General features: G+C 42.4%; 1 protein-coding gene across 2 annotated transcripts in view; it reads left to right on the top strand.

Annotated features, from left to right (window-relative positions):
- The window catches only part of Commd1 (copper metabolism domain containing 1), a 124,015-nt gene extending 98,070 nt beyond the window's left edge, over nucleotides 1–25,945 (top strand). For both annotated transcript variants that reach the window (XM_006974800.3, XM_076546116.1), the window contains exon 3: nucleotides 25,647–25,945. In XM_006974800.3, coding sequence (XP_006974862.1) covers nucleotides 25,647–25,754 — 108 coding nt within the window. In that variant the 3' untranslated portion in view covers nucleotides 25,755–25,945. The remainder of the gene's footprint in view (nucleotides 1–25,646) is intronic.
- Nucleotides 25,946–26,222: the final 277 nt, after the last annotated feature.

Genomic DNA, 26,222 nt, shown 5'->3' with positions numbered 1-26,222 from the left:
GGATAGAGACACTGTGCTTAAAACTGTACACGGTATATCATGCCTTCTTTACTGACTTGGGGTTTTGTGATCTTACATTAAAAATGACTGCCCTAGATTAAACATCACTGGCCTTTCTGAGGTCTGCTTTCTCCTTTGGGTCTGTAGGAATAATTAGCCTGGAAGGGCCTAGGATAGTGACTCTGAGCTGCGTGGAGCTGGGACATTGATGTGACAGAAGCCCCTGTGTTGTTTGGCTCGTGGCCTCGCCTTCTGAGGACCTGCCTGGACTTGTGTAGCAGCGCCTGCCCTTTTGAGGGAGATGCTTCCCTCGCTTGCCCTTCTGCAAAGCTGTTTGCCTTTCTGGTCTGCCCTATGACCTCCTCTTGGCCCCATAGTCCTGTGTTCTCTGCCAGGTGAGTTCAGAGGAGACACAGTGTGCAGTGTAGAAGACAGAATAAAACCTGAGACACTCTCAAGGGTGAGCGTGAGCAATGACCAAAGAGACCATTGGGCTGAGTTACATCTTTTTAAAGGGATGTTACTACTTCTTAAAGTTTCTGAGACAGCTTCCTGTGGATCAGTTTGCTGTCCAGGTAATTGACAGGCCCATTGGATTAACTTAATGGGAAGGAGTAGTAATATGTCTTGGTGATCTCACAATTTGGGGGGCAGTTTGGAATACCTTGTCTCCACTGATATCCAGAAATATTACTCTGATCATAATTTTAACCAAAAAAAAAATTCATCTAACAGAACAGTTTAGAGATAAGTAAAAAGGGGCTAGGGAGATAGTTTAGGAGCTAAGTTCTGTTTCTGTTCTTGCAGAGGACCTGGGTTCAGTTGCCTGCACACATATGACAGCATGCAACCCTCTGTAAGTCCAGTTCCAGTGATCTGACACCCTTTTCTGACTTCCATCAGCACCAAGCACACACACAGCACACACATGCAGAACACTTAAAATATTTTCAAAGAATTAAAGAAAAATATGAAAAGAAACAAATATATAAAACATTCAAGCTTGGGCCAGGAATGTAGCTTAGCAGGTAGAGTGCTTGACCAGCATGTGCAAAACGGTTGCACAAATTCCTAAAGGTCTGATAGTAAAAACCAGGAGCCAGATATTGGGGTAAATGCTGGAAGATCAGAGAGACAAAGGTACAAGCCACTGAAGAAACTTCTCACCACTACCAAATCCTCAGGCTGAATGGAAGGTGAGATCCTATCTCCACGAATCCTCAGACTGAAAGCCTCTGAGTCCTCAGCTGAAAGACCTCAGTTCCTGTCTCCTCACACCTCATATACCTTTCTCCACCCAGCCATATCACTTCCTTCCTAGTGCTGGGATTAAAGGTATGTGTGCTTCCCAAATACTGGTAGCAAAGGCATGAGATCTCAAGTGCTGGATTAAAGGCATGTGATTCCCAAGTACTGGGATTAGAGGTGTGTGCCACCACTGCCTGGGTCTATTTCTCTCCTAGACTGAATCAGTCTCATGTAGTCCAGGGTGGCTTTGAACTCACAGAGATACAAATGGATCTCTGTTCCTGAGTGCTAGGATTAAAGGTGTGTGCCACCACTGCCTGGCCTCTATGTTTAATCTAGTGTCTGGCTCTGTCCTCTGATCCTCAGGCAAGCTTTATTTGATACATAATGTATCACCACATTTCCCCTTTTTTGTCTAAAATAATAAAAGAAGGTTATAACCAATATAAGAAAAACTATATACAATAAGTATATAAAATATATACAGTCAAGAATAACATTAACAATGTCTAGTCCATTAACATTTGGCATATTCATATTCCCATTATTTATCCTATTTTGGTGAGTCCAAAGTGTTGTACCTAATTCACTTTCTAGCCTCGTGGGAGCCCATTTTCAGGTTCCTCGTGGCTTACCCAGCAGGTCTGCATAGAGAGGTTGATTAGGACCACAGGCCTGAGTGCAGGTATCTGAGATGGTCTGCACTTGGCTGTGCTGGGGGGAGGTCTTTTGCTCCACCCCTTGGTGTTTCTATAAATGCCTTAGGGCAGAGACAGTCAGGGCTGGTTGGAAGAGGTTCCAGGCCCTCTCGAGGATATCCTGTATTTTCTATTTGTTTATCTCCACAATCTAAATCTTTCTATCTAATATTTCCTGCTGCTCGCACTCAAGAAAACTCTGGGGAACTGTGGGGTTATCTAGTCTTCAACTCCCTCAGAGACCCAAGAAGGAAATAATATTACCTAAGTAAGCAGGAAGTACAAGCAACTGACTTCCAAAAAATATGAGAAATGACAGAAACAGCTGACTGCCTGGATAGTCACCCAAGGTTCCTCTGCAATGTTGGGGCATTCAATCTTCGGCCCATGGGGCTAGCATGTCTGACAGACTCAATTATGAAGCAGGATTTTCTGAAGGGCTGTCATACCTTGTCTTGGCAAAGTTTGACAGTCCTTCTTTTATGTCCTGCTTGTCCCATTTGGGACAAGCATACTGTCAGCAGTTGAGGCAAGGACACTTTCTTGCCAAGTGGCTAACTTTTGCAACAAAGAAAGTAAACTCTGTAAGGAGTTTCTTCAATGCCCATCATCTTCTCTGAAGTAGATTGGTGCTGCCAGGAGCAGACATGTCTCATAGTCATAAAAAAAAGAATCTATGTTATTAAAACATCTTAAATGCCATAATTCTATAGGTCTCTGAAGTGTTTGAAGATGACCTGTCTATCTAAAATATATATCTCTGCTTGACCTTGAAAACATACCTAACACGACTACAAGTTCTATTGTAATGTCTAACTACCAACTTGCATTTCTTTATATCCTAATTAGTTGGTAATAATAACTTTCAAGGACTAGCAATTGGCATTACATTGTTAAATGTAATGAACTGTATAGATACAATACCTTGAACAAGATTAGAAGTGTATGTACAATATTTTCTAACAAAATTAATCTCAAATTTGTATCAATATACACAATTTGTATACAACATATAAAAATCCAATCCATTGTAAAATATTTAAAACTAGTAGTTGCTTTTTAAAAGTAGATTCAATAATCTACCATTATCTTATCATAGCTATATCCTCCCTTTTTTCTTTCTAGAGCATATTTAATAATCTACCATTTTATCCTGTCATTTCTGTATCTTGTTTTTTTCAGAGTATATTTAATAATCTACCTTTTATCTTATCATATCTATATCTTCTTTTTTCTTTTTCTTTTTTTTCAAACAATAACCCTGAATCTAATCTCCTTTGTTTAGCTTTTTTACTGATCATTAACAATAACAACTTGTAAACAACCATCCTAAACAATGACAATTATCCATAACTCATTGAACAACCAAAAACCATCCACCCCTTGGGAATGTGGGTGTCATGTTTTTAAAATTACTTCCTGCTGTCTCGGGGCAAAGGCATCTTTAGGGCATCCTGAAAAGAAAAATTTTTTGGTTAATTGTCAAGTTTTGGGAAAGGTAGCTGTATCATTTGTTTTCTAGTCTCTGCATAATGGGAAAATGCAGGGCTTGTCTCAAGTTCTAGCTATAGTAATCTGTGAATCTGGATCATCTCAGCTAGCCATCTTAAAATTGTCCTGAGCAGTTTGTAGTCCCAAGCTGATCTTTGGGTGGTGTTTGTCAGCTTAGTGGCATTATCATCATCCTGATGCAATTGTCCTTGTGGGGTTCCATAATCTTTTTGGAGACTTCAAAGGTCACTCTTAGGTGTGGTCATGGTTCATGGTAGACAATCTTTTTCCTGGAACATTTTTTTCTCGATGATTTGTCCTTTTTCTGCAGATGTCTTATTTGTCCAGTGGTCTTCAGATTCCTTAGCCTTCATTCTCCTGAAAGATAAAAACAAAATCATTCCCCAACCCTAACTTTGAGGAGGTTCCCTGAAGTAGGACAGGCCCATAGGGTCGAGAAAATTGGCTCAGACCAGTTGCCAAAGCATGCACATAACATACTCCTTATGACAGACCAGTTGCCAAAGCATGCACATAACATACTCCTTATGAGCCAACCTGGAGTCTGCCTGAGGGCCTAGCAACAGGCACTGTCAGAGGTCCTGATTGTGCCCAGCCAATGAAGGACGACCACACAATGCCATCAGATTGTGACACAGACTGGGTGCTGGGAAGAGGGTGTATAAAGCCTTCCCCATTATTAAATAAAGGAGTTTGTTGTTTGCTTTTAACTGACTCCTAGTATCTGGTATTGATGCCGTGCCTACTCACTCTCCCCCAAGGGAGCTGTTAGGATCCAGTAAAAGTTCCTTTTTGGCAAGTTATAGCTGATCAAATAAAAAACATTTGTTATATGTATGTTAGTTTAAATTGGATGGTCAAGCTGGTTGATGAACTATCACCTCTTCTAATTAAGAGGTCTCTCTTGTTCAAATCAAACCTTTATCAATTTTGATGGTATCCATAGCTTTTCTTCTCCTGTGGAAACAAAAGCAAAACCTAGTCCCCAATGTAACACATATCCTGGTTTCTATTCTGAGGTCAGCACATCCTTAAAGTATATAGGCTGATTTAATTCTGTAGGGTTTTTTTTTCTATTATCCAATGTCTTTCCACAGCTGTTGTTCCTTTCTCATAGGCATTGAGAAAATTCAAAGTTAATAGAGCATTATGTAATCTATTTCTGGGGGTTTTTGTTACCCCTTTCTGTATATTTAGCATATCCTTTAGAGTTCAGTTTTATCTTTCTGTGACTGCTTGACCTGTAGGATTATGTGGTATACCTGTAATATGCTTCATATTGTAATAAGCAAAAAACTGTTTCATTTTAACAGAGACATAGGCTGGAACATTGTCAGTTTTGATTTGTGCAGGTATGCCCATGATGCCCATAACTTCTAGCAAATGTGTGATTACAGAACTCAAAGCAGTTGACCATTGAAATCCTGAATAGGTATCAGTGGTGTGGTGTACATATTTCAGTATTCCAAATTCTACAAAATGAAACACGTCCATCTGCCAGATTTCATTCCTCTGAGTACCCTTTGGATTCCTGCAGGTAGTGGAATTTGATTGTGTAAAGAACAAGTAGCATATTTCCTTACAATTTCTTTGGCTTGTTGCCAGGTTATAGAAAACCCCCTACTATTGACATGAGGTTTTTTATGAAATTCTGAGGCCTCCAGCATATTTCTTATCAGTAGTCGATCAATCTTGTCATTACCTTGTGCTAAAGGTCCTGGCAGACCCATATGGGATCGGATGTGTGTTATATATAAGGGATGATTCCTATTCCTGATTATTTCTTGTAATCGAATAAATAATGGAGTTAATTCTGACTTATCAGGGATAAATTCAGCAGTTTCAACGTGTAAGACAACTCTTTCTGCATATTGAAAGTCAGTAACTATGTTGAGAAGTTCTGTAAATTCCATTAATACCGTCAGAATGGCATATGATTCCAATTTTTTGATGTGTCTGGAGTCTTGCAAGCCTGACTACCCTGTGTGCTCCTTCAAATGGACCTTGAGAACTTGTTTGGAGGTTCTTTTATATTTTAGACAAAAAAGGGGAAATGTGGTGATACATTATGTATCAAATAAAGCTTGCCTGAGGATCAGAGGACAGAGCCAGACACTAGATTAAACATAGAGGCCAGGCAGTGGTGGCACACACCTTTAATCCTAGCACTCAGGAGCAGAGATCCATTTGTATCTCTGTGAGTTCAAAGCCACCCTGGACTACATGAGACTGATTCAGTCTAGGAGAGAAATAGACCCAGGCAGTGGTGGCACACACCTCTAATCCCAGTACTTGGGAATCACATGCCTTTAATCCAGCACTTGAGATCTCATGCCTTTGCTACCAGTATTTGGGAAGCACACACACCTTTAATCCCAGCACTAGGAAGGAAGTGATATGACTGGGTGGAGAAAGGTATATGAGGTGTGAGGAGACAGGAACTGAGGTCTTTCAGCTGAGGACTCAGAGGCTTTCAGTCTGAGGATTCGTGGAGATAGGATCTCACCTTCCATTCAGCCTGAGGATTCGGTAGTGGTGAGAAGTTTCTTCAGTGGCTTGTACCTTTGTCTCTCTGATCTTCCAGCATTTACCCCAATATCTGGCTCCTGGTTTTTACTATCAGACCTTTAGATTTTGCACAATACAAAACCATGGGCTTGCTCCTCAGCACCACATAAAAACAGGCATAGTGTACATGCCTCTAATTGTAGCTCTTTGGAGTGCTAAGTGGAGGCAGAAGTTTATGAGTCCAAGGCCATCTTTGTCTATATAGTTAAAGCCAGCCTCTACAAATGAAACTCTGTCTCAAAAACAAAACACACACACACACACACACACACACACACACACACACACACACACACACACAACCACCACCATACCACCACCACCACCACCACCAATAACACAGGAGGTAGAGTCTAAAGCTGGTGAAGAGAAATGGGGATGTCCATCCCCAGGGATCTCCAAGCCTGCTAATGTTTGACTACCTTTTGGGAAGGGTTACATCCCATCTTGTGGGCATTCTGTATTCTAGGAAGCAAGCCCAGCCTGAACGGTTAAGGGACTAACTGTTAAGCCATCTGGAATGAAACATCTGGTTACCTTTCTAAACCCTCCCTGCTTAGTTACAAAGTTGTAACTTTCGAAATATCTCTTAAGAAAGCATAGGAAATAACCCCAAGAGTTTCTAACATTCTAATGATCGATCAGGGGAGAAGCCATGCCTTGATTTCCTGCTCCCATGGACCCTTCCTGCCCGTTGTACCTTTCCCCTCTCCTTATATAAAAGCCCTTGGCATCCAGAGCTCAGCCAGATGGAGTTTTTGAAAATGATAGTATCTGTTGTTGCTCTCCCAACGCCCCCCCCCCCCCCCCCCAGGACGTACTCTTGAATAAACTGTGTGCCTTCCCACTACTCTCCTTGAGTATTAGTGAACTGCTGAGACTTTAATCCAGTAACACTTGAACCCTTTGTGTGCAAAGGAAGAAAAACAATTTTCTTTTTCTTTCTTTAAGGGTTCTTACCTTGTATGGGATGCCCCACTAAGAAAAACTAATTAACAGGAGATGAAGTTCAATAATTTCCTGCATGCATGGGAGATGACCAGAAAGATGAATAAATCTCCCCAGTGTCAAAGAGATAATTTAAACTTTGAGCTTGTTATGAACATGCTGTGTTATAAAGGTAGATGAACACGTTTGTGTCTTTCTAGCATGTCTGTCTATTGCATAACAATAAATTCATGAGATACAGTGATTTTGGCAATAGCGGTTTGCCAAAGAGTCTGGCTTCCCTTGATAGTAGCCAAAACAAGCACACCTTCTTTTATTCCTAATCACTGTTGAATCACTAATATTAACTCTCAGATCATGCTCCACACAGTGGATATGTATGTGTGCTTGTGTACATAGATTGTGGAAGGTTGAAGAGGTCATGACGGAGTTCATGGGCTTGAAAGGGGCCTGGCGGGTGGAAGTTGGGAAACAGTAGGCTTGTGAGAAGCACTTCTGCAGGAATAAGGAAACAAACCACTGCTGCTGTGGCCGCCACTGCTGTCACCACCCCAGAAACAGGGCAGGGCTGGCCGGATTCAAACGGGTCCCTGGAGGATGGACAGACAGCATTGAAGCAGGCCACATCGTCAGTGAGGACCAACCCACTGAAGCGGAGTTCACTGCCTGGCAGTTTGATACATGCACTGGGTAGTCACATGACAGGTCTGTGGGGGACATTGCATTGCAGTATTTATTAGGTGTCCTTTTCTTTATGGGGTCCTAATGAGGGAGCTGCACTCTTTCCTCGATCTCGTATGTCCAGTAAATTCTCAGGCCTAGCCTCTTCATGGGGTTTCATAAGCCCTGTGCTCCTGTCGTCCCAATTTACATCAATAAATTTATACAGTAGCATCCTTTCTACTATTAAGAATGAGTTATTTGTCAGTCAGGCCTCTTGGGTGGTCCTGGACACCTGTTCATCAAGTTGCTTCTGCATCAGAATGTATTAAGGTACTGCTTGTAAAATGGAGTCTCTAGAGGCAAGGCACAACTTAAAAACAAAACAAAACAAAACAGTTTTATAGAATATGGGCAGTTTTATAGTAAGAGCAGGGCACAGCCTGATCTCAGCAAAGCCAAAAAACCATTTTCTGAAGCAAGAAGGAAGTAGGAAAAGGTCTGTCTAAAACAGCCAAGGAAAGTACATAAAACAAATGTAAGATTTATTATGCAGATTTAAATGTGAATCTGTAGTGATTTGATCACCTTGCTCTTTATCCTTACAAAAAAAGCTTTACTTTGTAAACGTAAAGCAAGATAACTTAGCAGGTAGAGGCGCCAGCCACCAAGCCTGGCAGCCTGCATTTCAGTCCCAGGATCTGCACGGAGCTGACTACCACAGATTGTTCTCTGACTTCTGCACATGCCATGGTATAGATACACGTGCAAATTAATCAGTTAGGAACCTCCTGTATGCTTTTCAGGGCTTCTGTGTTTAGAGTTTCTCCCAATAGTTCTTAGGTGAAAGAGGCACATTTTAAAATGGTATCCACTGGGTCTTGTCATCCATCCTGGGGTGGCATCGTCCATGCCCACCAGTAGTGCCTTTGCTTTTGAGTCCCGTTAGCTTCGAGCTTTACAGAGGTGCCAGGGGTCTAACTACACGGAGCGATTGGGAGCACTACTTTAGTAGCTTGTAGTTCTAGTCTGAGACTATAGACTCCTGTTATTGTCTTCTACATGGGAAGAATTCTTTTCTAAAGCAGGAAAATATGTTGTAAATAGAAACTCTGCTACTTTTGAAAATATGAAAATATAGGTTCTCAGGAGCAAGGAGATCTAACTGTTCAGTCCTGAGACCTTTTCCTTATGGTTGAACCTGGTCTGTTCTAGTTCTTCATGTTTTAATCCAGTGAGTGGTCTTGTTAAGTAAGACCTATTAAGAAGGGGAAAAGAGCAAACAGTGTCTGATCCTTGCAAGGAGAGAGACTCCCGAGGCTCACACAGCCCCTGGAAGTTACGTCAGTAAAAACAAGCAAAGCGGGATTTACTGTTGGGGTTTGTTGTTGCCAGAAGCAGTTGGTGCCTTTCCCCAGTGTGAGAACAATCTTCTGTTTGTCTTTATCCCGCACAGCATTAGGCTCCAGGAGTCTTTCACGTGACCATTTTCCACTATTAGGAGCAAAGTGCCTGTGTCAGAGAAGAGAGCCTGGTGAAGTGTGTAGCGGGGACCGAGGTCGAGGCAGCATAGAGAGGGAACTGAGACACTTGCACACAGAGGACAGTACTGATGCTGGGTATTTGCTGATTAGTGTTTGTAACGGCACATAGAATAGACACTATTTTTCCATTCTTTTCATTTGGAAACCTTAAGCAGATTAATTTCTCCACCAGGATTGCACACCAGTAATGCTGAAGCTACATCTGAATTCAAATAGTAGAACCGCAAAATAGCCACCCCCACCCCCTGTTTGGGTTCCATGGATACCTGAGCAGAAAATGATGGAGAAGGTCACTTCCTGACTTCTCTAGAGGGAAACTGGGTATAAAACAGAATTTGGAGTTGGGGAGGTGGCTCAGTAGATAACGGGAGACCGAGAGCTGCTTGGATCTCTGGACCCCGCAGGAAGGCTGGGCAGCCATGGCAGCAGCCTGTATCCCAGCATTTAAAAAATCACAGACAATGGATTGCCCCTGTGGGGTGGGGGTGGGGATGGGGTGTGTGACTAGACTAGGTCAAACCGGTGAGCTCCAGACTCATCTAGAAATGCTGCCTACGTGAATCAAGTGGCGAGAAATTGAGGAAGACACCCAACCGCAACTTCTGCTTCCCACACGTATGAACATGCATACATTCATGCACGCAACACACATGCACACACACAAAAGTGGCATGTGTAGATTCCTTTTTAACTCTACCTTTCAAAATGCTTCAACTGTGTTTTGACTTGATAGTTGTTGTAGGAGCTAAAGGAACTTCTCTGCCCTCGGAAGGTCTGACGCTGGATCTGCAAAAACAGCAAGATGGAAGGAAACCACAAAAGAAAGGGCCTGCACACTTCCTAACATGCAGGCCATGGCCCTCATAGAGGGTGAAACTCAAGGATGACCAGATGGTTGAGGCTAAAGACATTTTCACAAGGGCCAGGGAAGACAGAGGTGGAGGCAGCTGTAGAGGAAGAAGAAATTATGAGGACGTGTGATAAATGAGCCAGGAGAATAGACAGTATCCGGAGCCAGATTTCACCAAGACTTTGGGTGTGGTAGCAACTCTAGTTTTCTTTCCTGGGAGTTCATCTTCTGGAACATGGATCCTTGGGGTAGATAGAACTTCAGAGAAGTGTTTCTTCTTGTGCTCTGGGAAAACAGAAAGACGGGACTGCAGGGGCAGGTGTCAGCATGTCAAAATGTAGTTTAAGTCCCAGCATAGCACAGACAGCTGAGGAGTGTGTCTGCAAAAGTAGGTGTGTATTTCTGGTCACTTCCAGTGAGCCGTTATCGTCTAAGGAACAAGGCGAGTAATGCCGCTCGGTACCGCAGCGTCATGATTATATGTTTAGACTTAACCTCTGGTGGATGAGAAATTAAACACATCCCAACTATTGTAATGTATCACTCAGAATCAGTCTCAGTCCTGGTCCCCTGCCCTGTAAGTGACATAATGATAGAAATTCTTGTTAAAATGTTTTGTTAAAGTTATTATTTTATTTTTTGTGTTTGAGTGTTTTGCCTGCTTGTGTGTCTGTATACCACGTGTGTGCCTGGTGTCCACAGTTTAAAAGAGGGTATTGGGTCCCCTGAAACTGCTGGTGTTATGGATGCTTGTGAGCCACCACGTGGTGCTTGGAACAGACCCTGGGTCCTCTGCAAGAACAGCAAGTGCTGCTGTTAGCACTGAGTGTTCCTAACCACCGAGCCACCCTCCCACCCTACAGGTCCCCTTGTAATGCGCATACTTAGTATTTTTGTCTTCACTGATGAAGGTGAAAGAAAGACTTTGCCTTTGAATTTTTCTCTTTTCAGATTTACAGATATAAACCGGAAATAGCTTTGCTTGAGGCCCTTCCTCACAGCTTGAAATAGGGATACAAGAGGTTTTTTGTTTCTTTTTATTTCTTAACCCCCCAGGGAATATTTGACTTTCATTTGAGGATGGGGAAAAAGACAAATGATGGACTATTTGAGTTAATAATATAAAAATAAATAAATCTGACCCCAAGCCTCCAGGGTGGTATCTCCACACTGAGGAATGCTGCAGCTGCCCATCCTGACTTTGTTCCCTCCAGTCTCTGACACAGCATCAATCCAACAGGAACTGAATGACTTCACTGGTGTTTTCTGCGGAGTGGAGAGATGAGCTTATCATATCAAAGCAATGGATTGGAAATGCTCTGTATACCAGCTCAGGTGAAGAAGTTGACTGGCATCTAAACTGTCAGTTCCTGACTTTGCTGTGTGATTGTTGAATATTAGGATTATTTCTCAATTTGATTATAAGAAAAATGCTTGGATTGGGTATTCTTCTCTTTCTAAGGATTGACAGTGATAGCAGACGAGAAGGCAGAGTTGGGACCTGAGCCCCATAAGCAGGTCATTGGCAGCTCTAGCCTGGAGCCTTGTTTGTGTTCTGCCTTGTCAGACCATCCCAGCCAGCTGCCACACCCTGTTGCAGCCGTCATCACAGCCAGCTGCCCAACCTCTGCTGTTCTTCGCGAGCTGATGGCTGTGTGCTTCCTGGGCTGATGCTGGCAGCCCCCGAAGTACTGGAGACAGCCTTAGCCACACGCAGGCAGGCAAACACCAAAGTACCTTGGCTAGACTATATTGTAGAGGCCTAGTGTGTGTCAGAATGAAGTACTTACTTAGCTTTTTCCTTTGGAAAACAGAAATAGTGTGTAATATTGTATAATTTTTATGTTGTTGAAGATGAGATACAAGTAAAATAAGATGGGGGATGCGTAGGCTTACTTCTCAGAGAACTGCTGAGTTGCTTTAGGTGCATTGTGAAATCCTCAGAGACCTCAGCAGTTAAAACTATTCAAGATCATGACTTTATGAATTCAGAAACTACAATCCAGCTACCCTTGAGTCAGCTGTAAAGTGGTGGAGTCTCAGTTTAGATCTGATGGAGATTTGTGTTTCAAAGCCTGTGTTCACTAGTAAATAGACAGGAAAGCATCGAGTCACACACTGTCAGGATCTGGTAGTTGCCTCCTTACAAGATCTCTAAGTTTTCTAGACATTCCGAGGAGGGACAGCTTGTTTGTGAGGTAGGACAGGAAATTTCTTAAAGCTACAAAAGTTGGGCTGGTGATGGAGCTCAGAGCTAGAGCGCTAACCACAGGAATGAGGACCTGTTTGCTCCCTAGCATTCAAATAAGTAAACAAATCAATAAATGGAAGAGAACTGTTTATTTATTGATAATAGTATATGTGCTGCCTGTTGTGTGTTTCATGTGTCAGTCAAGCCTTGACACTGTGATCAAGACATTATCGAATGTGCTCTTTGCCCCTTATCCCACTCAATCATCTTATCCCTGGCTTAGCTGGAGGATGGATGCGGGTCAAAGATGAAGGCTACGGCCGGGCGGAGGTGGTGCAGGCCGGGCAGAGGTGGCACAGGCCGGGCGGAGGTGGCGCATGCCTTTAATCCCAGCACTCGGGAGGCAGAGGCAGGCGGATCTTTGTGAGTTCGAGGCCAGCCTGGGCTACCAAGTGAGTTCCAGGAAAGGCGAAAGCTACATAGAGAAACCCTGTCTCGAAAAACCAAAAAAAAAAAAAAAAAAAAAAAAAAAGATGAAGGCTACTAAAAGTTTAAGTTCAGAATTTAATGTATTTGTCTTCTCACGTTCTAGAAGTACCTGATCTGGTTTTTATTGAATAATCTGATTTTCTTAGATGAAAGACAGACTAGGTGATTCCTTGTGACTACTGATGGAAAGAACCCCAGGGTCAACCAGTGTTCTGGTTCTGCTGACTTACAAGTAGGTGATGGAGAAGGAATCTCGTTCTGAGAGTTTGAAACTTTGCTTCTAGCTCTCCTGCTGATGATCACAGGCATCTATCTGTGAATCCTCCCTACCCCTCCTACCTCCTTATACCTGTAGAAGGAGTCAGAATAAAAAACTGTAGGAACTGAGTTTATGTACACCTCGGTGCTTTGCAGCCTGGGTCCCATGCCCTCCTTAACTCTGCTGGGCCTTCTCGCCTCAAACAACTGCTCTCATGCCCAGAGTTCTCCAGACGCAGCCAGGACGTGCTCACTGCCCGCCTACAGCCTCCCCCTCCTCTGTCTCTTTTTCTTTTTCTTTCTCTCCCCATATCCCTTTCTCCTCTCCTCTTCTCTGCTAGGGACCAAACCCAGGGCCTTGTACTTGCTAGGCATGTACTCTACCACTGAGCGGAATCCTCAGCTCCCTATAAAGTGATTGGTGGAAGGTGAGGACGACATTGTTGATGGACTTTAGGTATCATACTAACAACACTGAGCTGAGACTAACATCCAGGTATGGATTCATTAGTAACTATCAATAGTGGAACTTATATTATATGTAAGTGTATAAATATAAGCTGAGATTGTGAAATGACAAGTGTCCCGGTTCTGAAGCCAGCCAGCCAGAATTGGGGCTGCTTGTTTGGTTGTTTGGTTTTGAGACCAGGTCTTTCTCAGTAGCCCAGGCTGGTCTTGAACTCATTATGCAGCAGAGGTTGGCCTCTAATACATGGTGACTCTCTCAGCCTCTTTATTGCTGGGATCAAAGGCATGAGCAACTATGCCTGACCAGATATGTATTTTAAAATGGCTTTTAAAATTACTTCTATGGCTTTACACAAATTACTCATTATCTTTCTATAAAATGGCATAAAATTATCCTCATCAATGTGAAATAAAGTATGTACAAAGGCTTGGCATTTTGTTGCTTATTCTTATCATTTTGTGTTATTTTAAATATAAGCTTGTCTTCCTCTGAACTTCAAATTCACTAGCATTTTCCCACAAGCCTTCCTGCTGCTATCTCTTTTTTAGAGGGCAGTGGAAACACAGGATCTTGTGTAGCCCAGACTAGCCTCGAACTTACTGTGTAGTGGAGGATGACCTTGAACTCCCGATCTTCCGGCCCCCACTCCTCAGTGCTGGGGTGTGGGCATGTGTTACCATGCCTAGTTCCTGTGTCACTAGCGGTGAAAATCAGGGCCCCATGCTCCCGGGCCAGCACTCTGCAGCTGACCAGCATCCTCAGCCATTGTCTTCTGTCGTAGCTTTTCCTTTTGCCAGCAGTGAATCCCCACGTCCCACCCCTCCTTCCAAAGCTTTCAAAGCCTACTGCATGAACGATGGTGACCAGAAAGGGTCTTAGTTCCTCCCTAGTTAGGAGCTGGCTACCTTTGTCTTTCACAAAGATTTGAACTTTGAAACTCTAGTTTGTGGAGTTGTGGACAGTTTTAAGTAAATAAGATCTCAATTTTTCTATCAGTGGGATTAGAATATACCAAAGCCCACAAAATCCATTGTATTTTCTGTCAACACTTTCCAGATTTGGTTCAGACAGTCTGCTTTGGGTCAGATGGGCAAATTCTGCCCATTCTACAATTGTTCAGAATAGCTTTGTTTCTTGTGAGTTAGCAGGGACTGTTAAGGGATCAAATGAGACCATGCATGTGAAAGGCTTTCCAGCCTATGAAACACCACATGAATGTGAGTGCTGATCTTTGTATTTGACCAAAGGCCGGGAACTCACCGATGTCAGAACATACACTCTCAAAATAGAGGTCGTTTCCTCTCCACCACCTTCCGCCCATTGCCTCCGAACGCTTGCAGCAAGCTGTCTGAGCGAGAGAGCCCCAGGCCGACTTCAGCCGCGTGGCAAGCCCTGGCCTTCCCTCGGGCTCACAGTTTCTTTCAGAGAATGGTATGCCAGAACAAGAGTTTAGACTTAGGGACACAACATGGGTGCAAGACATTTACGAGATCTAAGAGTAGGCAATAGAGAACTCTTCTGTGCCATTTTCTAGTCCTCTTCCTGACAGCTCTTATTCTGGAAATACTCACAGATTAAATAACATTTCAAAATAAAGGACAGTAAGAATGTGGTAGCCCTGACCAATCACAGAATGTGTGTGTGTGTGTGTGTGTGTGTGTGTGTGTGTGTGTGTGTGAGAGAGAGAGAGAGAGAGAGAGAGAGAGAGAGAGAGAGAGAGAGAGAGAGAGAGAGTGTTTGGTTTGGGGGGCAGGGCGTTGCTTTGTTTTGAGTTTGTTTTCTTCTTTTGGATTAGCTATTAGAAATTCTTATTTGCATAATATGTTCAGGAAACTAGGAATTAAGTATGAGGTTGTTGACTTTATCATCATATCATCCACAAATACCAGATCCTTGATAAACACAGGACCTCTGAGCACTTGGGATTGTTATTAACTAAATTGTGTCCACTCCAAATTCTGTCTATACTAAAGTTCATTCTGTACCTCAAAAAATAACTATGTTTTGAAGAAAGATGTTAAAAGGAAGCTGATAGGCAGGGCTGGAAGCCAAAGTGTCTGATGCCCCTGTGAGAAGATTGAAACACCAGGGATGCTTTTCACAGAGAAAGGATCAGTGAGAAGATGCCAAATGCAAGTTAAGAATGGTGTTAGGAGAAACCAGACCTTCCAGCCAATTGATCTTGGATTTTTAGCCTCCACAAGCTGCAAGAAATGAACCTGTGCTGTGCGTGCTTCTGGTCTGATGTAGTGGGGGCCTCTAGCAGACTAGCACAGGGGCGCAAACATGAAGAGCTTTAGTCACTGGGACCCCACAAAGTCAGTCCCCGTGCCCCACCCCTGCCCAGTCATCTAGAACTTCATCTCCCCAAATCAGCACTTTCTGAAAACATCTTCCTCTTGGTCACTTCATCCCCTCCTTCCCTGTCTGTCTCCTCCAGAGAGAGGGAGAGGCTTCTCAGCCTGTTTCCACTGAGCTCTAAGTGACGCACGGCAGCCACACGAGATGCTGGGGACTGGCAGGGGCTGCTGCTGGCAGAGCAAATTGGCAATCCCTGTAGTTGGAGAAAGTCTGCTATCCCAGAATTAGTTCAATTAATAACACTCTGCCTTCCTCTCCTGCCAAGGAGTTTGTCATTTCGTGCTCCTTTCCTGGATTTTATTCGATGTATTGTGTGATGTTTCCTGATCTCGATCTGTACATTACCAAGTACTAGAAATTAGTGCCATTTCATAATGGTTCCCCTTACTAATGATGGTCAAGCTATGCCGAATGGCTTTGATTTGGGGCAGAGGAAACAATCTCAATTCCTTTTATGTAAATATTACAGTTTGTCAAAGTTATTTGCAGACAAGTTTGACCTAAAATGTACCTCATCAGGAATGATGGTACACCCCAATTTGAACTTCTAAATAAAGCAGCAACGTTCATGAGTGTGTTAAGAGTTTGTCATTTAGTTTCTCACAAGCTTCAGTGAAATGATGACTTTAAACTGTTGGGCAGTTTTTCTTTGGGTACTCTGTCCATTGTTCTGTGGAGACTAGTTCTGCTTTACCCAAATTAACAAAATGTCCTGCAGGTTACACATGAGCACCAAGCCAAGCATGGTGACACAAGCCCATAATCGCAGCACCTCGGAGGCTGAGACAGGAAGATCAAGACGTCATGACCAATGAGGCCACATACACGATATTACCTTAAGAAGTCTGAACAATGGTTGAGCAGTTAAGAGCAGCCAGCGGTTGCTCTCCCAGACAAGATGAATTTAGTTCACAGCACCCACATGGCAGCTCACAACTGTCTTAACTCCAGTTCCAGGGGATCTGATGTCCTCTTCTGACCTCCACAGGCTCTGGGCATGCTCATGGTGCACATACATACATGCAGACAACACACACACATAAAATAAAAATGATCTAGAAAAAAAAGTAAGTAGATCTACCGTATGATCCTGCAGTTGGGCATATGTCCAAAGGAGATGAAATCACTGTGTTAAAGAAACATCTGTACTCCTGTGTTTATTACAGTATTATTCACAATAACCAAGAGATGGAAATAACCTAAGTGTCTGTTGACAGATGAACGGATAAGGGAAGTATACATATCAATTACAGAATATAAGTCAGCCATAAAGGAAGAAAAAGCTAAGGCCTGCCATTTGCAGCATCACTGAACGAGGGTACACAGCGTTAAGTGAAACAAGTCAGGCACGGGAAGAAAAGTGCTGCCTGTCACTCAGAAGTGGCATACAAAAGCATTCGTCTCGCCAGGCAGTGGTGGCGCACGCCTTTAATCCCAGCACTCAGAAGACAGAGGGGCAGGTGGATCTCTGAGTTCCAGGATAGCCTGGGCTACACAGAGAAACAAAAAAACAAAAACAAAAACATTCATCTCAGGCTGGGGAGATAGTTCAGTGGGTAAAAGTGCATGTCATGCAAGTGTAAGGACCTGAGTTCAAATCCCCAGAACCCATATAACAGTCGGCATGTAACATGAGCATCTCTACTCCCCACACTCCTACAGGGAGTCGGTAAACACAGAAGAATCCCTGGAAGCCAAACAACAACAAAATCAACAGAGACTGTCTGAAAACAAGATGGAAGGCTGGGGCTATGAGGCCCTAGGTTCAGTCCCCAGTACCTACTTCTTAAAAAACGCTAATGCTCAGGATATGGAGATGGCTCAGTGGGTAAACACACTTGCTCCAAGCCTGATGGCTTGAGTTTGAGACCCAGGATCAACGTAGTAGACAGACAGAAGCAACTCCTGCAAGCTGTCCCCTGGCCTCCACAGATGTGGTATAGCATGTGCCCCACCCTCAAAAAATATGTAAAACATATTTAAAACAAGATGGAAGGTGAGGACAGACACACCTGCACACACACATTGATCCCACTGTCCGTGTGGGTGAGTAGTAGGATGTGCTTGTGGCTTGCATAAGGTCCTGCATTCAGTCCCTAGCACCAAAGTCAGTTTCACAGAAGGTGAGAGTAGGATGGTGGTGAACCAGAGGCTGGGGAGACAGGAAGAGGAGAAGGTGGAGAGTTTAATTGGGGTAAGATGTTCCACAGCTGAATAACTATAGACAATAGTTTTCTAAACTTTATATGGCTGCATTTTCAAAAGACTAGAAGAAAGGTGATGTCTCACCATTAAAGAAATGAGATAGATATGCTTGACTTGGTTTAAACATTACAAATAAGTGCAAGTTTCAAAATATCCCATGGTACTCTATAAATATGAGTGTTTTTTATGTTTTCATTATCAGTTAAAAATAGATTTAAAGGCCAGATATGGTAATGCACACCTTTAACCCCATCATTCAGGAGACAGGCAGGCAGATACATAACAAGTTCCAGGCCAGCCAGGGCTACATAGTGAGACCCTGCCTGAAAAAAAAAAATCAGTTATGGGATTGGGGGACAGTTTAATCTGTAAAGTGCAGGGAAGACCTGAGTTCAGTCCCCAGAACCGCTGGAAGAAAGCTCAGTGTGGTGGCCTGTGCTCGGCTTGCTGCGGCCCGCCTGCTCAGTGAGCTCCAGCGCAGTGAGAGGTGAATGGCTGAGGAACAGCCCCGGGGCTGACCTCTGGCTGAGGAACAGCCCCAGGGCTGACCTCTGGCTTCCACATGCATGTGCACATGTGCACACACACACCTAAGTGCACACTCACATGCAAAAATCCTTCAGTTATTAAAGCAAATTATATAACGGAGTTTCACTGATAGATATAGGTCCCAAGATGGATCCCTTAGAGCCTAATCTCCTCACATATAAATACAAACCTAGAGCCTAATCTCCTTACATATAAATACAAACCTAGGCGATTTAGTACCGCAGCTGGCTCACTGGAGTAAAACAAAGACCATAATCTCTTTCACCAGTTTCCTAACTATATATTTATTCATTAATAATTATTAGTTTCCGGACTGTTATTTCCAAGGCCAAACATTAAATAAACACATTTGAAACTCGAACGATCTAATAAAAGGCTTTCAAATCTGAGACCTATTCATAATTTTACCAACTGAACTGCCCAATTTTTCATAAATTTGCCCTTGTTTACGAAAACTATAATTCCTTCTTCAGTTTGAAACATGGGGAGTTTCATTATTAATATTTTTTGTTTTGTATGTATGTGAGTATAGGCACATATCTGCATACAGGTGTGCACACACAGAGGCCAGAAGAGGGTACTGAGTGTCCCCTGCCACTGTCCCTGAGGCTCACTCTCATCTAAGCTGGCAGCAGTAAGCCTTAGCAGTCCTCCTGTGACCCCTGACCCCAGCTCTGTGCCAGCAGGAGACAGCTGTAGGCACCTGCTGGGAACCCCGCTTATTATGTAGCTGCTGGGATCCAAACCCCCTTCTTCATGATTGCCGAGCAAGTGCTCGTAACTCTCGAGTCATCTCTCTGGCCTCTGTCTGTTTATCATGTATTCATTCATTTGTTTGTTTATTTTGAGAGGGTCTCCTGTTGCACAGGCTGGCCTCGAACTTGCTGTGTAGTTAAGGTGATATTGAACTTTAATCCTGGGATTACGGATATGTTCCACCATGCTGGGTTTTAAACATGCTGGGGGTGGAACTCCAGGCTTTGTGCATGCTAGGCAAGCATCGTACCAACCAAGTTATGTTCTTAGTCCTGTATTCTTGTTTAAACTTATTTTTTTAGACTAAATGAGAATTTGATAGAATTTCTAAGCTCCTTTTCTGTCCAAATACAAGTTTGAGGACAGGATTCTAGTAGTCAAACTGCTTTTCTCTGGTGGAGTTTTTTTTTAATCAGGAGGCCCTTCTGCCCTCTGCTTATTCCTCCCGGGTCAGTGCCATCAGTACGGAGTTAGTGCAGTAGTGTAGCCACGACAAAGTCGATTTTCTCCATCAGCTCTGGACAGTCTCGACAGGGAGCAGAGTGACTCCCTGTGAAGATGCTTGTGACATCCTTTTCCTGCGGATTTGGATCAGGGCTGGAAAGTGTCATCATGGTCCCTAAGAGAAATAAATCCTCTACCCACATAGGAAGTTCTTTTCGGACTCCTATGTGTTAAACTGAGAAAATATTAATGGGAAAAAGATGTTTACAAATAGTATTGACATTGATATTTTAAATATTATGTTCAGAAGGGCTACACACACACATATACACATACAACCTGAAAACTTGCAGAAGCCATTTGACCTGGAAAATGTATGTACTTTATTAATGAAGGCTGATAAATGAAGTCACTGCGAACAGTAAATTGTAGGAAGAAAAACAATTATAGACATAGGTTAATTTAGAAAGTTTGTACAGTTTATGTCAACTTTTATTTTCACCACCATAAAATTCCCCTGGTCTTCATTTCTCAGAAGATTTTTGCTTTAATTGGATAGAAGAAATTCCAAGAAGGAAACCGTTGATTCTCAGTTACCTTCAATTCAAATAATGCCAAAGTAGATTCTTGGGGTAGGATGTTCTGATCTCCTTCAATATTTAGAGAGGAAAATGTGCAGGTAAGAGTCTTAATCCCACGATCTGCCCTTAACAGACCAAGGCCATTACTCATGTCACTTGACATACCTGGAACCTTAATTTCAAACTTACTAAATTCATTCTAGAAAGCAAGGCAGTTAGAGCATATAACCTCTCAGTGTTTATACTAGAGTTACTCAGTCACTGTTCCTGAGGATAGAAAAGATTGACACTCTTGGATACCCATATCTGCCCATCTCTTCAAGACAGTTCAGAGTCAGAGTTTATTGGGGTGTGTGAGATTTCTGCCACATACTTCAGAGGCCTTAGATTTGATATTTATCTAACCTAAGATTGGCTCACCAATCCTGAGTGATTGAAGGGGATGTGTTGGAAGGAGATCTGTGAGGGAGGTCTTCCAGCATGGAGAAGGACCTGAGAAATAGCTGTTGCTTTTTCAAGATCTGGTCATTTTTTAGATGTCTAGCTAATGGAGTCACAGTTGGCCCAGGCTAACTTGGGACAAATCACAGTTCTTTCATTATTATATAAGGTGGGGCAGCACTGACTCTGAAGTCAGCCAGAGCCGGGGGTTGAGTATCTGACTGTGCCATTTAAAATTCTTCAGATGGACGTTAACCTTTCCTGCCCTCAGTTTTCATCCACAAAGGAGCAATACCTAAGCACTTACCTTAAAGTTGTACCAGCATCAATTGAGCTGCCAGACAGAACCTCTCCTAATGGGAACTGTAGATGAATTTCTAAATGGTCTTATTAAATAAAAAACATGCAGCCGAATATAGGGGTGAAAGTCTTAGAGAGATCAGGGAAATAGGGAAAGCCTCCAGCCAACCTTACCTCACCAACTCTGCAGCTTCCAAATATGAGTTACTTCCTGTCTACCCACGCCTTTATTGCCTTGCTGTTCTGCCCTCTCATTGGTTATCTTAGCCCAGCTGCCTCACTTCCTCTTCCTACACAGCTCTGTCACTTTCTGTCTGTACAGACCTCCAGGCCTCTATGGTTGGTACTGGGATTAAATGCGTGTGTCACCACACTTGGCTCTGTTCCCTAGGGTGTGGCCGTGAACACACAGAGATCCTAAGTGATAGGATTAAGGGCATGTGCTACCACTGCCCAACTTCTTTGTTTACTTAAAATGGCTTGCTATTTCCTCTGATCTCCAGGCAAACTTTATTTATTAAAGTACAAATAAAATATCACATTTCCCCTTTTTTGTCTAATAAAAATAGAAAAGTTATAACTAATACAAGAAAAACTATACACAATAAGTACAATAACTGTATACAATATATACAAGCAATAAATACATCAACAATGTCTAATCTATTTGCATTTGACAAATTCAGAGAAAATATTCCATTATCTGTTATATTTTGGTGAGTCCAAAATATACCTAATTCACTTTCTATCCTAACTTATATTACCAACAGAAAATATCTTATGATGTCTTTCAAACTTACATACTTAACATCTCTTAGTTTCTTTTCTGAATTTCTTAACAAAGAAGACTGTAACTATAACTATCTAATCTTCAACTCCTCAGAGACCAGAGAAGGAAATAATATTACCTAGTAAAACAGGAAGTGCGAACAAGTGACTTCCAAAAAATGAGTTATGATGGAAACAGTCAGCATCCTGGACAGTCACCTGAGGTTTCTCTGCATGTTGGGGCATCATCTTCGGACTACAGGTTTAGCATATCTGACAGACTCATTTGTGAAGTAGGATGTACGCAAGGCCCACAGCTTGACCTCACATTCGGTGCAAGTATTCCATGTACCAGATAAACTTGAATTCCACCAGTGACCTGCCATGATTCAGGATTTTAAATTCTGGAAATTGCTGGTGTTTTTGTATTTCAGCTGTCCATTCTTCTTGGCTTGTGGATGGCTTCATCTCGGCATCCCATTCTTCTCCGCATCCCATTCTTCTTGGCTTGTGGGTGGCTTCATCTCTTTTATTAAATGCCAGTCTATCATTGAGAGGTTAGACTCTATCAGCCTAGTTACTCTTTCAAGAATAACTTTTTCAGCTACTGTTCCACTGCACACCAGAAGCCATTGCCTGTTCAGCTGCCTTTGAAGAAAGGGGTACTGTACCTCTTCCAGATTGCAAAGCCACTTCAGCGATGGTGCCATATTGTCCTGGCCTCAGAGGACACCTGTTGCCAAAGCCACAACCACACTTGTCTTGGCAAAGATCAGTAGTCCTTTGTTTTGTGTCCTGTCTGTCCATTTTGGATAGCATACTGTTGGCAGTCAATGCGAGGACATTTTGTGGCCCAGTCACTAACTTTGCCACAATGAAAGTTAAGTCCATATGCATTTTCTTCAATGCCCATATCTTCTCTGAAGTAGATTGGTGCTGCCAGGAGCAGAAATGTCTCATAGTCATAAAAAAAAAGAAAAAAAAATCTATGTTATTAAAACATCTTAAATGCCATATTCTGTAGATCTCTGAAGGGACTGAAGATGACCTGTCTATCTAAAATATATCTCTGCTTGACCTTGAAAACATACCTAATATGACTACAAGTTTTATTGTAATATCTAACTACTGACTTTCATTTCTTTATATCCTAATCATTGATAATAATAACATTCAAGGATTAGCAAATTGCATTACATTGTTAAATGAACTGTATAGGTACAATATCGTGAACAAGATTAGAAATATATGTACAGCATTTTCTAACAAAATCAATCTCAAATTTGTATCAATATATATATTTTGTATACAATATATAAAAATCCAATCCAATGTAAAATATTTAAAACTAGTAGTTGTCTTTTAAAAGTAAATTCAGTAATTACCTTTTTATCTGTATTATGTCTATATCATCTCTTTTTTCTTTTCAGAGTAGATTCAATCTACCCTTTATTCTATCATTTCTATATTTTTTTTCAGAGTAGATTCAATAATCTACCTCTTATCTATATCCTCTTTTTTCTTTTCTTTCTTTTTTTTTTCAAACAAGAACCTTAAATCTAATCTTCTTTGTTTAGCTTCTTTCCTGACCATTAACAATAACAACTTGTATGCCGGGCGGTGGTGGCGCACGCCTTTAATCCCAGCACTCGGGAGGCAGAGCCAGGCGGATCTCTGTGAGTTCGAGGCCAGCCTGGACTACCAAGTGAGTTCCAGGAAAAGGCGCAAAGCTACACAGAGAAACCCTGTCTCAAAAAACAAAAAAAACAAAAAAACAAACAAACAAACAAAAAAAAACAATAACAACTTGTAACCAACCATCCTAAACAATTATCCCAAACCCAAAACCCATTGAAAAACCATAAACCTCTTGGAAATGTGGGTGTCGTGTTCTTAAAATTGCTTCCTGCTGTTTGTGGGTGAAGGCATCTTTAGGGGATCCTAAAAAGAAACTTTTGGGGTTAATTGTCAAGTTCTGGGAGAGGTAGCTTTATCATTTGTTGTCCAGTCTCTGCATAATGCCAAAGTGCAGGGCTTATCTCAAGTCCTCGCTCAAATAGTCTGTAAGGCTGGATCATCTCAGCTAGCCATCTCGAAATTGTCCTGAGCAGTTTGTAGTCCAAAGCTGATCCTTGGATGATGCTTGTCAGCTTAGTGGTATTATTATTGTCCACGTGGAATCATTGTGGGGCTCCATCATCTTTCTGGAGATTTCAAAGTTGCAGTTAGGTCTGGTCATGATTTCCTGCAGAAAACTGATAGAGACTCCAACACAAAAACATCTACAGGCAGATAAATGAAGCCTTTTTTCCCCTAGAATTAGTTAGTACTCTATATGACTATTAATATCATAACAAAAGTTTAATATATATATATATAAATCTTATAAATTATGATATAAAATTCATACCTTAAGAAACATTTAAAGAATCAAAATAGAACCAAAGAATTAAGATCCATGGCAATAGAATAGTCCCTTAATTTTGGTTTTCTTCTGTCCCATATTAGATGGCTCTTTCTTCTGATATGATACAGCGATTTTGCATTTTTCTTTTAACAAACATGCTTGGGTTTAGAGAAGGAGAGAGCCATTCTCCAATTCTAAAGTCAGCTTTAATTTTTAATTGAACTGGGACTACATAAAGAACATTTGTGTTAAGTGTCTGTAGAGAAGAGCAGAAACAAACATTTAGGAAGACTTATGAAATTTTATATGTGATATACCAATAGACCAATTTACTCCTTTTCTTGGGATATTTTTTCCTAGATGATTTGTCCTTTTTCTTCAGATATCTCATTTGCCCAGTGTTCTTCAGATTCCTTAGCCTTCATTCTCCTGAAAGACAAAAACAAAAGCCCTTCCCCAAGCCTAACTTTGGGGAGGTTCCTTTTTGGCAAGTTATATCTGATTAAATGAAAAGCATTTGTTAGTGGTATAATTTAGTTTAAACTGGATGATCATGCTGGGAAGAGGAAAGGCTGAGTCAGGAGTTGCCAGCCAGACACAGAGGAAGCAAGATGACAAGGCTGGACATAGATAAGAATTATGGGTTAATTTAAGTGTAAGAGCCAGTCAGTAATAAGCCTGAACAAATGGCCAAGCAGTTATAATTAATATTAAGCCTCTGTGCAATTATTTTATAATTTTATAAAAGGCTTTGAGACTGTGGGTGAGAGATTTGTCCTGACTGCAGGCCAGGCAGGACACAGAAAGTGAGGGAGATTTGACCTGACCACGGGCCAAGCAAGCGGGACAGGAAAACTTCCAACTACAGAGACCGGTGGCACCTGTCTGTGTTTACCCTTGGTGTCACTGAGGACACTGTGGGTTTGCTTTGCATGGTAAAATATCGCATAGGTTTAAAGGCCCGAGTCTGGCTCGCTGCACAGGGACCCTGGACTCCCTTGCTCATGCCAGGTGAAGAGCCGTAGCTATAGACTTGCTTTCTGTTCTCCACTTTGAGGAGACGCCATGACCAAGGCAGCTTATAAAAGAAAGCATTTAATTTGGGGACTCTGTTACAGTTTTAGAGGTTAGTCCATGGTCATCATGGCAGGCAGCAGACAGGCATAGCACTGGAGCAGTAGGTGAGAGAGAGTGGTCTTGGTGTGAGCTTTTGACACCGTAAAGCCCATCCCCAGTGACAGCCCCTCACCAGTGCCACACTTCCTAAGTCTTTCCAAACAGTTCTTCAGTTGGGGACTAAGCTTGTGACTGTACAAACGACCCTGTGGAGGCCATTCTCCTCCAAACCACTGCAGCTCTCTTGCAGGTTTCTTCTGACACAACCTTTTATGTTTTACAGGAATCTGAATTTCTGTGTCTGGAATTTGATGAGGTTAAAGTCAAGCAAGTCCTGACGAGGCTGTCAGAGGTAGAAGACAGCATCGGCACGCTGATGCAAGCAGCCTGACGGAGTCGGGCAGGAAGGAGCGTTGACACGAAGGAGTCGGAGAACCGCGCCACCGACCTTACTTCTAACTCCTGGTTCCCCTCGGTGTCACCAGGCCACACTGCACACATGTACAAAAGTCTCCAAGAACAAATAAAACGTCTATTTTAAAAGGTGGCTAAAGAAGAAGAAAAGCCTCCAGTTCAAATCTTGCCTGTGTCTGCTTGCTGGTTTCTCTGACTTTCACATCTGTTCCGTTGGAGAGGTTCCCAAAATTTAGCATGCATAAAGATTATGAGGGGCATTTATAGAAAACACCAAAATTAAAAAGGAGGCTGCTCGGGACAGAGCTCCAAGGTAAAGCGCTCGTTTAACATGAGAGGAGGTGCGGCGGGGTCACCTTGGAGCCCAGCTTGAGCCTAGTGAGATTCTTCTGGGACTGACTGATGTAGTTGAATTGGTGTTTTCTAAATCCAGAGGTTGGATTTG

Source organism: Peromyscus maniculatus, chromosome 10 (assembly GCF_049852395.1).
Source record: "Peromyscus maniculatus bairdii isolate BWxNUB_F1_BW_parent chromosome 10, HU_Pman_BW_mat_3.1, whole genome shotgun sequence".
In the NCBI taxonomy this organism is placed as follows: Eukaryota; Metazoa; Chordata; class Mammalia; order Rodentia; family Cricetidae; genus Peromyscus; species Peromyscus maniculatus.
Note: the sequence above shows the minus strand (reverse complement) of the source record. Positions and strands in the feature narration are given on the sequence as shown.